At 35.3% G+C, this 14192-nt stretch overlaps 1 protein-coding gene across 3 annotated transcripts in view; it reads right to left on the bottom strand.

Annotated features, from left to right (window-relative positions):
- Positions 1-5798: 5798 nt before the first annotated feature.
- RC3H1 (ring finger and CCCH-type domains 1) overlaps positions 5799-14192 on the bottom strand; it is an 81480-nt gene continuing 73086 nt past the window's right edge. For all 3 annotated transcript variants that reach the window (XM_081299713.1, XM_081299711.1, XM_081299712.1), the window contains exons 18-20: positions 11383-11556; positions 10227-10342; positions 5799-7821 (exon numbers count right to left, since the gene is read on the bottom strand). In XM_081299713.1, the coding sequence (XP_081155839.1) occupies positions 7671-7821; positions 10227-10342; positions 11383-11556 (441 nt within the window). In that variant the 3' untranslated portion in view covers positions 5799-7670. The remainder of the gene's footprint in view (positions 7822-10226; positions 10343-11382; positions 11557-14192) is intronic.

Raw genomic sequence — 14192 nt, 5'->3', positions numbered from 1 at the left:
AGTCACTAAGAATGAAAAGACACATACTTTGCCTCATGAAGATACCCAGAACAAGACCATTTTGCTTTAGGACAAAAATGGTACTGATGAGAAGGCATAAAAACCAAGGTGCTGGATGTCAGCTGCGGTCTCACTGAATACTGGTCTTGTGTCTCAGAACCACTGTGCATCAAATAAAGGAATCTGGACCACAGCATATTTAACAGTGGACCCGTTCTCATGAAATCCACACAAAGGGGGATGTGCAAGTAAGTGTGTGTGTGCTTGAGGAAATTAGCCATTTATTTATTTTTCATCTACAAAACACTTCCCCCAAACGGTGTAAGAGTATAACCCCAATGATTGAATAAGACGACACAGACTCATTTACAAAACAGACTACACATTACTCATTAATTTATCATTTAATATAAATGCTGACAGAAAGCAGATAAAGACCTTGTAGACACGTTCATATATTTACAATCCAAATGGTGAATCACCTCCTTCTACTTGTTAAAGTAAATCCTTTTATCTGCAACTCATGGGAGCCTTAAACACTAATTAGGAGCAACAAGAGGCTGAGTCAGTTTCTAAGGTAATAAAGGAAGGAAATAGCATTTTAACAAAATGTGGCATCTTGATACAAACAACATGCACACAAATAATAGAAAATAGAAAAAGATGGCCCTAATCCTCTCAAATCTGCAAAAAGTGGAACTTGTACTTATTCAGTCAGAGTTTTGCTGCTCTACACATAGTCCTATCATTTCTTTTTTTTTCCACCTCATTTGTTCTGAAGGCTGCTTAAAAATTAGAAATACTAAAAAGAGAGGAAATGGTCCATTTCAAACAAGGTTCCCTGCCCCCCCCATTCCAAAAGAACTTTCAGATAAGTCATTACAAAGTCTTCGAACAAGATTTCACAGTTTGCCAGATGCTACGGAATTATTCACAGCTTGTGAAATCCCAACCCATTGTCTATTTTCACTTTTTTAAAAATTGGAAACATTTGGAAAAAGTAAAATTTCACAAAATTCAGCAATTAAAAATCAGCTGTCACTTTAAGGCTGAACACTAAATTTTTAAAAATTTCTGAACAGGTGGGTAGAGACAGGCAAAAAAACCCAAAAACCTCAAACCAAACAAACCCAGGAATGCAAGAAAAACCTTTAAAAAATGACACTTTATCTAACACTGATTTATAAGAATAAGAGAAAGAATTCTTACTATCCAAAATTCTAAGTGATTTTATTAAATCTCTTATAACCTGACTCAAATCTCAAGGGCTCCTTTATTCACCTAGATTATTTTTGTCTTGTTAAGTATACCTCTGCAGGGCACAATCACATACAATCAATACGATTGGTAAATTACACAAGCTCTATCCCAAGCAAATATGCATCAATGTTAAAAAGTTATTATTATTTTTTTTAAAAAACAAAACAAAATAAAATCCACCCAAAAAGGTGATAATGACTGCAGAATGTCTCTGGGAGACTGGTATGAGCCTAAAGACCAATTGAGCAGAGAAAAAAGGGTTGCAGGGGGCAATGGGAAGAGACCACACACATCAAGAGGAATCTGACAACTGGAAAATGTTTAAGTGGGTGAAAGGTTTTTGTTCATTATCTTAATTCACTTTTTCCATTGTTCATGTTTCCACGTCATAGATTCATCATAAAGCTAATGAAGTCCATGACCAATAAATAAAATGAAAGAAAAAATTTTTCTTCAAGTCCCATTCATTTACAGAATGTGGGAAAAAGACAAAGGATGAAAAAGGGGTAAGTATGAACACTCAGGCAACATCTGAAAAAAGTAGTCTGAAGATAGTGTTTCAACTGAACAGAGAAAGGTAAATATTAGAGGCAAAAAAGCTTAAAATGCCTTTAAATCAAAGGAATATTTTATGGGCTAATTCAGATATTATTGTGAGAAAGGCAACCAAAAATGAAGAGAGGTAACACTAAAACATTTTTAATTTTTTAAAAACCCAGGCCAAAAAACCAAACCAAAACAAAACAACAACAACAACAAAAAAAAAAACCAACCACCCAACCAATTATCAACCCACTATTTGTTCCCACCCTTTTTTGACCCTCTCACATGCCCCACCTGACAGTTTCCAGTTATAAGACAACTCTGAGTGTATGCCAAAGACTTGTGAGCTCTGTCTGCTTAGAGTAAACGGATGCCAAAGACTTGTGAGCTCTGTCTGCTTAGAGTAAAAACAAAAACAAAATCTTACACAAAACCAAAGAAAAGCCAGAGACAGTGGAATTTCAATATAAGAAAACAAGTCACGTTATCTAGTGTATAATAAACATACATTAGGATAACAAACTCCACAGGATTTTATTTCTCTAAACACACATTTTAGACACAATATTGTCTACAGGTTTAAGTTTTCCACCTTGGGTTGTTGTGCCTTAATTTCTAGTGAAAATAAATATTACTTTAGGGATGTTTTACTCAGGACAAAATTTAGGGGAAATTCAGTGTTTGGCTGAAAACTCTGAGGCTCTGAAAACCAGGGTTCCAGTAGTGAGGTAACCCTGCGACCACAACATGGTTGCAAAGGGCTCTGGACCCACTCTGCTCAGTGCAGTATTGAAAACCCACCTATTGGGAACATTACTGATTAATAAAAGGTGTCACTTATTCCTGGTGTTGGCAGTTTCTTATTCTTAATTAACATTATAGCTAGTATTACTTATTAATTAGAATTTACTGTGAAAAGACTTTTAGCAATCACAAAAACAAAAATCTTAAAATTTCAAATCTTAAGTTATTTACCATAGTAAATAGTACCTTTTGACAAAACAGCTTTAAGTGGCTCAAAAAAGCGGAATTGAGAATTAAAAAAAAATTAACTGCAATTCATCTACAATTCCCAATAAGTCATTTCAGCAGAAAAATTTCATAAAGCTGAGCCGAAGCAACAATAAATATAAAAATAAAAGCTGTCCAAGGTAGAAATGTAGATGTGGATCAGCCAGAGGGCATGAGGGACAATGACACCAGCAGTAGACAGTCTGTCTGTTTAGTCCCCAAAGCTGAATACAATCTGTTTTTAATTTGGCAACTCTGATTTTAACTTCCAGGGGAAGAGATCACTTTACAACACTGTAACCATGTATCATCAATTAAAATTTTAATAAACTAGGACTATTTTTAAGGTAAAGGTTTAAGTGAACACTGCAGTTAATTTTCAGACAAGTTATTATATTTCTTCTAAAAGTAACTGGGCCATTTCTCCTAATGAAATATCATTATAGGTGGTTTTTACAGATATCTATGAAGCCTTTACTCAGTTCTTTAAAATGAACAAAAGTAGAAAAAAGATTGTGAGACTTCCATCCACCACCATGGGTGTATACATATATATAATATATTATATATATGTAAAAGCAAATGAATCCTCTTTAGTGAAAAGAATCTTATTTTTCTCTGAATCTGACTACAATTAATTATTTCTCACTAGCCAGATACTCAGGAAGATTACCCAGTTCCATGACCTGACCATCCTGAGAGTGTATCATCCTTCAGGCACAAGTGAAAAAACAAAACCATGGGAGATGCTATTATAAGAAGATAGTCTCAAAAAAGGCAGGTGGTTGCTTACTCAATATTGTAAAAGCAGACGTTCACTGGTTTAGAAAAAAAATGATGAATTTCCATTACTTTTTACATTTTATAAGGCCAGCTAACTTTAACAGTTAACTTTAGATAAATCTACACAGTACAGTCAATTCACAAATACTAAAAGGTTTCACAATCAAAATGGCTACTACATCCCCCCAAACCAAAACAGTAAAGCACAAGTCTTTGGCTCTCCCTTAAAGAAAACAGCAGGTTACCATTCTTAACCAGACCTCTGTTTGCCTACCAGTAGGGCAAATACCACATTTGTGCATCACTGAGTAATAACACCATTAGAAAAGGCAACTTCACAGAAGTTATTGGCTAAGCGAATTCATTTGAATGCTCTGTTTTGAGGCAGCAAACTGTCACTGTTACAGATTGGGAAGGGCAGTGGGTAAGTCAAGGGGAAACTGCAGAATGGAAAAGGGTCAGGGGAAAAAACAAAAGATTCATGGGAAAACTTAGGAATTAAATTTTGAGCTCCAACAATGGGGACCCATGCAAAATCTGATGGAGTTACATACTCAAAGTAGCAAATAAGAATCATATCAATTTGTTATCTTTCAGGCAAACGAATAAATACATGGAAAAGTAGGAAAAGGGAAGGGAGAAGGGAATCACCCACATTAATGCTGTACCAAACCAATTTCTATACATTCTGAGTAGTTGACATTAAGAATAGTGTCATTATCATTTGAGTAATATTACTACTAGGAACTTATTCTATAACTAACTTCTTCTCAATTAGAAAATAAAGAATAGATCTTTGGTCACTTTAGGCTCTGTACATTAGCCAAAAAAGGGCATCTATTAGACTTACCTTTTGACAATATCTATAAATTAAAAAACAAACAAACAAACAAACAAAAAAAAAACACTACATGTAAGACAGGAAACTGAGCCTGGACATCTTATTCTCAATTCTTCTACACTTTTCCAAAAACCCCTTGAAAAAATAATCCAAAACACTTTTTCTATTCCTCATTATAATAAAATCTAACTTTGTTATCTAAACAAGAGTGAACACAATGTTCATTACTCCTATCTTAACCCTTTCAGAACTGTTGATGGAGTTCATTTGAGATTTCCAAGACTTGCTTTTGAAAAGCACAAGATCATCTCCAGAAGAAACTCATGTTTAAAAGGAAGCACAAAAAACTATATTTCTTACCTGATGGGTTTCACTTCTAATGTCTCTAAAGGCACAAATAAATTTAAAAAGCCAGGAAAAAAAAAATCAATGCTTTCCAGATTTTGATAAAAAAGCAGTTACAGAGTCAAGTGGTTATGCCCTAATAGGCCATTTACCTTTACTGGCTCCTCATAACACAAAATATATCCAAGAGAAAAACAACAACAAAATGTCCCCCCCCCCCCAAGTTTAGGGGTTTTAATAAATTCCCAAACCTGTTGGAGGGCACTAGGAAAGCTGTAACAGTTTCCAGCAGGTAAGGCAGAATGGCCAATTTAAAATAGCTGAACAAGAAGATGGTCTACATTCTGCTTTTCTATCCAAGCAGACTGCCTCTAGAGTGTGGGGACAGGAAGGGCTATAGCTAGAATTCATGCCAGAAAAGACTTTTTTTTTTTTTTTTTTTTTGCCCCAAATGAAAATACATTTTAAAAAAAGGCATTAGTGTATACGGAGAAAATAAGAACAAGAATGAAAGAATTTGAGTTATTAGGGGAATGGAACTACTTTACTTTTATTCCTAACCTCAACAAAATCATTACCCATAAATTCTTTTCTAATAGCAGAATCATTCCAACTTCCAAAATAAACCAACTGCTTCTAAAACTTAGGAATTATCTGACATGTCCAAAGGAGAAATAAGATATGTCCAAATTTGCCTACAGAAGGTTGGAGGCAAATAATGTTGGCTTTTATATAAAGAAATGAAAATTCTTAAGACTGTCAGACATAACAAAAGTTTCTTTCCTTCTCCCAATAAACAATAAGTACTTAAAGTGTAAATATAATAGGGTTTTTATTTTTAAAAAGGTCAAAAAAAAAAAAAGCAAATGTATGAATGTATTTTTTTAAAAAAAGGAAATGTATGTATCAACTGAAAAAATGCCTCACCTTCATTCAGTGCTTCTACCTCCCAATCAGTCATTTTATCGCAACAGCTGCGCTCATGCGAAGAAATCCTTAAAACATACCCAATATATATACAGATATAGCTATGTATATATGTATATATATAATATATATATATAAATTTTTATTTAAATAAAAAAGAAAGCTCGAATCCCAAGCCAAATGTGTATATCAAATCCTTGACCAGCCAGGTCTGTAGGGCATAATCAAATTCAATGTGAAATAGTATATAAACACGGTGCCTTGACTGGGCAAATTAAATAATCGCTACTCAAAAGAGTGTTCGGTTTGGACTCTCCTACTGGTAGGCAATGGCAGGACTGTATTACCCTTCCCACCCACCCCCATTTGTTTCAGTTAATAATATAATGGACACAGAGCTTAGACTGAGGCTGTTATGACCTCAGCAGGAGTTAAGGGTTAAGAATATAAGAAACAAGAAAAATATAAACTTTTGCTTTTACCCAACCAAAGCAATGCAGTAACTTATTACATAACCAGTGCTTTCTGATTTAGTAGTATAATCCAAAAAGGGAAACTAAAAATATCAGGCAAACAGTGGTCAGAGAGAGTGAAATAATCCCCACAAAACATGCTTTATAGGGGTTAAGTATAGACTCAGGGTATCAGAATATGTGCAGCAGAACTAAAAATTAAAAAAAAAAAAATTCTTCCTCTTTGCAAAATTTTCTTGAACAAAGTTTATCAAGGCTGGAATCCAAATCTATGAAAATTGATTTCAAAATATTTACTACTTATTTATGCTAATAATTTGGGATAGCAACCAGTGATCAATTCACAAACCAGCCTTAAGATTCAGGCAGTTTTATATCTGCCAAATCTTTTTTGAAATCCAAGGGCTCCAGTACACAGGGGTTTTATTTTATGCTTTTGTAAGTTTTGAGAGTAAAAGAAATAATGTGTCCATATTTCATTTACTGAAAAAAGGTGTCCCTGTTTAAGTTCAAATAAAGTGTTAATTTTAAAACATGGATGATTGTCCTGTTTTTTGAGCATTCTGATTTTAGCAAAGTTTAATTAAAAAAAAAAAAAAGCTTCAAATTTCCAACCATGAGCTCAATATCTAATATACTAATTGTGTATTTTTAGTGCTAAAAATTACATTTCACTCTTAATCTTCATTTAAATCTTATCAAAAAGGACACACTGAATTGCCTTTCTGATTACATTAAGAGAATGCAAAGGATCCTTAACAGGGAGCTAAAACATTTAGCTGTTAATTTTCATTCTTAAAAGTTGAAAACAAAACCCTCCTAAATGGTTGGTTAACAACAAAAGTTTTAATGTCATAGCAAAAAACATTTTTTTATCCATGAACCTAGTGATTCAAAAAGGAAAAAATTCTAAATAACAGGTCTGAGAAATTTAGTTTGCTGCACATTTTCTAGTAACTCAGTCTATTGTCTCTGTTTCTCAAGCACCACAGAATTCTAAGAAACGCCAGTGCTTTTTGTCTGTTTTAGTTTAAGGAGTGGTGAGAGTTGGAAAGGACTGGAGGTAAGGAATTATACACTGGGTATGTAATAATACCAAAATACAAGAAAAACCTACTTCATTAAGATCATACAATTAATCAAACAGAGTGTATATATAATATCATCATCTTTTTTTAAAGCCCTGGATCCAAGGCGTCCAAAGTTATTAAAATAAAGTTCATTCACAGAACAAAAACAAATTTAATCTGAATTGCTTGCAGATACTGCTAATTTTCTTTTTCTTTAAATTAAAAAAAAATGCGTTAATGTGAACTATGTGCAGGGTTTGTTTTTAGTAGTGGTGTTTGTGCACATTGCCTCTGGTGCTTTTCCTGGATTTCTCTGACCACTCTTAGAGAGAACACATTTAGAAGTCATCCATTCTTCTACCCTTATGCTCCACAAATTGATTAGGAGCAGAAGAGAACATTAGGATTTCTCATGTTTTAGGGAGCAGAACTGGGAGTAACTCCGGATCTCTGGGAGTCATTGTTATCTCCTCCTCCCTCTGGGTCCTCTGATAGGTTCAGAGAGCTGGTCTTGTTTGACAGGAGGCTGATATTCTCTTGTGTCAAGGCTGATCCATTCGGTATATCACTGTTAACATTAAAAAAAAAAAAAGGAGTTACAATTTTTAAAAAGAGGAGGAAAAAAAATCAATTATTTAGTAGAATAAAATCATCAGGGTCATCAATACCGTAGAAAAATATATAAATGGATTCCAAATTTTAATTTACAGCTCTTCATTCATGTTTTAATATAGGGTTGGCAAGGGGCTGGGGATGTGGCTCAAGTGGTAGCGCGCTTGCCTGCCATGTGTGCGGCCTGGGTTCAATCCTCAGCGCCACATACAAACAAAGATGTTGTGCCTGCCGAAAACTAAAAAATAAAGATTAAAAAATTCTCTCCTCTCTCTCTCTTTAAAAAATATATATATATATAGGGTTGGCAAAATAAAAGTAGGTAGCTTCCTGATTGTAAATAAAATTTTACTGGAATATAGCCTGCTCATGTATTTATATATTGTCTGCTACTATTAAGAGCAGAGTTAGAAGTTGCAACAAAAACTATAAAGTCCATACCTTAAAATTTTAACCAAATGGTCTTGTAGAAAAAGTGCTGACTTCTGATTTAGCGAGTTTACTAGTATAGATTTTTTTTTTGCAATGCTGAGGATCAAGCCTAAAGCAAGCACTAACTACTGGAATATATGCCTATCCCTAGGAAATACTTTTCAATCTAAGATAACACATGGATTTAAGATAGCCAAAAGCCAAGAATGAAAATAACAGGGTATTAGAAATTCTTGCTGTCATCAGAAGGTCAACTCAGGACTATGCATTCAAAAAGACTCAAAGTAGCCTAATAAAATAATTAAAGGTATGCAATTAATTTCAACATTATTTATTGCAGGATTATTCAGGATAGTTGATATATATTTTTCATAGCTGTAACAGGATATGAATAGGACAGATCAATCAAAACCTAGAGGGCAGGTGCAGGTGGGTAGATTTGCAAAAACAACAGGCTAAACACTCCCAACACTTTAAAAGATAGGAAAAATTTTAACATCGTTTAACTCTGGGTATTGGGTTTACAGGTGATATATATTTAAAAAACAATTTTTTTTTTTTCAGGACTGGGGACTGAACCCAGACCTCACACAAGCTAGGCAAGCACTAAGATACAGTCTTTTTAAATTCTGAGACAGGATCTTGATACACTGCTCAGCTTGACCTCAAACTTGCAATGCTCCTATACCTTAGTCTCCTTAGTTACTGGGATTACAGGAGTGTACCACCATGCCCCACCACACAGGATTTTAAAATTTATCTTGGGGGCGGGGAATAGGAGGATGGTAGAATTAATCTGATATAACTTTCCTAGCCTTATATTTGAATACACGACCGGGATAACTGCATCATGTACAACCACAAGAATAGGATCCTAGTTAGAATAAGCTATACTCCATGTATGTTTTCATATGCCAAAATACACTCTACTGTCATGTATATCTAAAATGAACAAATTAGTAAAATAAAAAGTTATCTTGATTTAAAACTTTCAATTTCTTACAACTTTTTTCATAACATATTTAATGTAAGGAGTGGTGTTAAGGATGTAGCTTAGGGTTAAAGTGTGCAAATATTATGCATGAGGCTCTGGATTTAATCCCCGGCACCAAAAAACTAGAATATATTATTTTTATCATTTAAAAATAAGGCTATATTTAATATAAATTAAAATAAAGAGAAGAAGATAACAAAGTAAGAAACTTTGTTAGGAATTAATAGATAATTCAACCCTGAGTCTAACTTCTATAACTCTTAGGTTAATATAAAAATATTCTGCTCTGAATATACATAAAATAATATTATTTAAAAAATCAAAATATTAGCTGGGCGTGGTGGCTCACACCTGTAATCCCAGAGGCTGAGGCAGGAGGATTGTGGGTTCAAAGCCAACCCTAGTAATTTAGCGAGGCCCTAAGAAACTTGGCAAGATCCTGTCTCTAAATAAAATACAGAAAAAGAGCTGGGGACATGGCTCAGTGGTTAAGTACCCCTGGGTTTAATCCTTGGTGCCAAAAAACAAAACTCTAAACAAACCAAAAGATTTTCTTAATATATATTTTATTTTTTTTTTTAGTTGTAGATGGACATACACTTATTTATTTTTATGTTGTGCTGAGGATCAAACCCAGGGCCTCGCACGTGCTAGGCGAGCACTCTACCGCTGAGCCACAACTCCATCCCAAACCAAAAGATTTATAAAGGTTATTCTGGTATGACCACATAACATAATATTTTCTTTTGGCCATACTGAGGATTGAACCCAGAGGTACTATATCACTGAGCTCTTACTGGTTTTTTATTCTGAGTCAAGACCTTGGCAAATTCCTCTTGCCTCAGCTTCCCAAGTAACTGGGATTATAGGCGGCATTATTTTTCTTTTGTATATTTTTTTGTTTAATAAGACTATGAAAATGTCCCCTTCTTTACCTGAATGTCAATGTAAGGTCCTCAGCTGGAACCTTGTTTTGTGGTTCTGGTTGTCCATTTTCTGCTTGCTTACTTGTATTCAATTTGGTTTTCATGTCCAGAGAACACTGGTTCTCCTTTGAAAGAGAAGGAAATAAAAGCCAGTTATCTTGTATTTAATGGTGCTAATGGGAAAGATTAATACAGATGATACAAACCGATGATCCAGAAATTACATTTTTTAAAAAATATTTTTTAGTTGTTGATGGACCTTTATTTTATTTATTTGTATGTGGTGCTGAGAATCAAACCCAGTGCCTCACGTGTGCTAGGCAAGCACTCTACCACTGAGCCACAACCCCAGCCCCCACATTTAGTTTTATAAAAGAACAAGTAAACAGGCAAACTAGAAGAAAAACACACACCAAAGTGTAATGGGTACAACCTACCTGTTTGCTATGGATTTAATCCCTGGCACCAAAAAACTAGAATATATTACTTTTATCATTTAAAACATAAGGCTATATTTAATATAAATTAAAACAAAGAGAAGACGACAACACAGTAAAAAACATTGTTAGGAATTAATGCTTGGCCATAGGGGAAAATGCATCAAAACTAACATGGAAAAGTCACATGTGAACTGCATCTCACTCACAAAAATAGATCATCAATAGGCTGGGGGCTGGAGCTGGAGCTCAGTTGAAGAGTGCCTGCCTTGCACGTGTGAGGCACTGGGTTCGATCCTCAGCACAACATAAAAACAAAATAGGGGTATTGTGTACAACTACAACTAAAAAAAAATACTTAAAAAAAATAACTCAAAGGCTATCAAAACTAGAATGTTACTTGGTAAATATATCTTTATATAACATAATGCAAAATAGTAAACATCATCTCATCTCCTTCCCTATTGATATTTTAAACAGAAATTTAAGAATTCCTAATTAATCACCATGTTTTCCCTGAAGAATCCTACAACAAAGAATACACCCAAACCAAATGAGAGTAAGGAGAGGAAGGATCCAACATAAGCAGAAGCTCATCTTCATGAGAATTATTCTACTCATTAGAATGCCTTAGACGAGCTCCAGATGATTCAAGAACTCTACAGTCATGTGACACACCACACAGGTTTCATTTCACTTTCCCTCTTCTTTCTCATAATAACACTCACCATACTTAGTTCCCGGGTTCTCTTCCCAATTTCCCTTTCCACTTGATGCAGTTCCAAGCTCAACTGCTCACTTGAGATCATTCCAGGCCACTTTGGAGGAGGTGGCGGCGGCGGCTGTGGCTGTCCCGCTAAGGTGTTTGTTTCCCTCTGTAACACCAGCCTGTTACTAACGGCCTAGTGTATAAAGCCAAGAACATACATATGTCAACACACTTTCACCATGAACAGAATAACTAAGTCCATTTTCAGACCACAGCTATTTAACCTTACCACCCATGTATTTGCAATAAAAATGATGCAACATAAGGTGCAATCTCTTTCAAGTACCATGTAAATTGAAAAAAATAAAAGGTATTTAAATTAGATAAATAGTAATTTCATCTTAGATATAATATAAACTCTATTTTTTTGTGGTACTAGGGATTGAACCTAGGAGTGCTCTACCACTAAGCTATATCCCTACCTCTTTTTTATTTTTTGAGAGAAGGTCTTGCTAAATTGCAGGGGCTGGCCTTGAATGTGGGATCCTTCTGCCTCAGCCTCCCGAGTCACTGGGATTACAGATGTTTGTCACCACACCTGGCTAAAAATTATTTTTTTAAATATTTATTTTTTAGTTGTAGATGGATACAATATTTTGTTTTTATGTGGTGCTAAGGATTGAACCCAGTGCCTCACATGTGCTAGGCAAGTGCTCTACTACTGAGCTACACTCCAGCCCCATACTTTTTTTTTTTTAGAGAATTTTTTTTTAACATTTATTTTTTAGTTTTCAGTGGACACAACATCTTTCTTTGTATGTGGTGCTGAGGATCGAACCCGGGCCGCACACATGCCAGGCGAGCGCGCTACCACTTGAGCCACATCCCCAGCCCCCCATACTTTCTTATTTAAAAGAGAAGTCAACTATCAATGTGTATCTCCCCCTACCTTTTATGATTCTTTTTTTTTTTTTTTAAACAGCACTGGGGATTGAACTCAGTTGTCTCACTCATGCTAAGTCAACACTCTAGCTATTAGCTATCCCCCAGTCTCACTAAATTGCCCAGGCTGGCCTCTATAATCTCCCAAGTAGCTGAGATTACAGGTGTGCAGCACCATGCCCAGCTTCCTTCTTTTACTGGTTGTTAATTTTCTCTAAGGTAAATTCTACAATCTCAATAAAACCTCAAGAACGGCAGCCAGGCACAATGGTGCATGTATATAATCCCAGTGATTCAAGAGGCCAAGGCAGGAGGATCATAAGTTTGAGTTCAGCCTTGGCAACTTAGTGAGACCATGTCCCAAAAATAAAATAAACAGGGTTACACAGTGGCAGTGTGCCCTTCAAGTTTAATCCTCAGTACTGCAAAACAAAACAAAGCAACAAAGCAAAGCAAAACCCTCAAAAATGACTAAGACTTTTAAGTATAAAAAGGTAAATATTCAGTAAGCTTCCAAATAATACTGATATTCTTCTTTTCTCTGTTTCAGTGCCGAATATAGAACCAGGGCCTTGTGCATGTTCAGCAGGAATTCTATTCTGAGCTATACCCCAAGATCCTAATATTCTTCTTTTTAAAAAATATTTATTTATGTATCTTTAATTTTAGGTGGATACATTAGTTTGTTTTTATGTGGTGCCGAGGATCGAACCCAGTGTCTCATGTATGCTAGGCAAGCGCTCTACCACTGAGCCACCACCCCAGCCCCGTAATATTCTTTTTAAATTTTTTGGGGGTAGTGGGGATTGAACTCAGGGACACTCAACCACTGAGCCCACATCCCCAACCCTGTTTTGTATTTAATTTTCAGACAGGGTCCTACTGAGTTGCGTATAGCCTCACCATTGCTGAGGCGAACTTTGAACTCACAATCCTCCTGACTTAGCTTCCTGAGCTGGTAGGATTATAGGTGTGTGCCACCGCCCAGAGAGAGAGAGAGAGACAGAATTTTAATATTTATTTTTAGTTTTCAGCGGACACAACATCTTTGTTTGTATGTGGTGCTGAGGATCGAACCCGGGCCGCACGCATGCCAGGTGAGCACGCTAACGCTTGAGCCACATCCACAGCCCCCTAATATTCTTTTGATATAGAAAATGGCTCTAGAAACTCCAACAAGATAAAAAGCCATAAATTTGAGGATAAGGAGTACTGCACCCTGTGGGAACAAAAACCTGAATCTTTTAATGAAACTAAAGACCAACATAAGCAAACAGCATTTTGATCTTTGTTTTGTGATTCTAGAGATCAAACTCAGGGCCTCCCAAATGGTAGGCAAGCACTGTACTACTGTACCATCAGCCCAGCCCTCTGTTTTTATGATAGGAAAATTTCACACAATCAGAAGAGGGAGGCAATACCACCTGCCAACCATTTCAAGGACATTATGAGGGTCAAATAAGATATGTGGTAGTGGGCTGGGAGTGTAGCTCAGTGGTAGTACAGTTGCTTACCTTGTGTGAGTATGTGAAGCCCTGTGCTGGGTCCTCAGCACTGGGGGGAATGTGTGATTATAATTTATAAACTGTAAATAACTATATAAATGAAACATGTTATATTCTTATATAGGAATTATAGGTTAAAGTTCTAAGTTTCTACCTTCTAAAGATTTATAAAAGCTGAGGATTAAATAAAATAAGAGAAATTTTAAAAATTTCTAAAGCTAAAAGTACTTGTTGATAAATAATTTACCTTAAACTTGTACTACCAGAAAATAAAAGCTCCTGCTGGGAAATTTAGATAAATTGTTTTCTCTTTGTAGGTGGCTCTTCTTACATTTCCTATTATCCCAAAATTAAACCTAGTACTGAATTCTTTGATGAATGG

This window comes from Spermophilus citellus, assembly GCF_964194105.1.
Source record: "Spermophilus citellus genome assembly, chromosome: 6".
NCBI lineage: Eukaryota > Metazoa > Chordata > Mammalia > Rodentia > Sciuridae > Spermophilus > Spermophilus citellus.
Note: the sequence above shows the minus strand (reverse complement) of the source record. Positions and strands in the feature narration are given on the sequence as shown.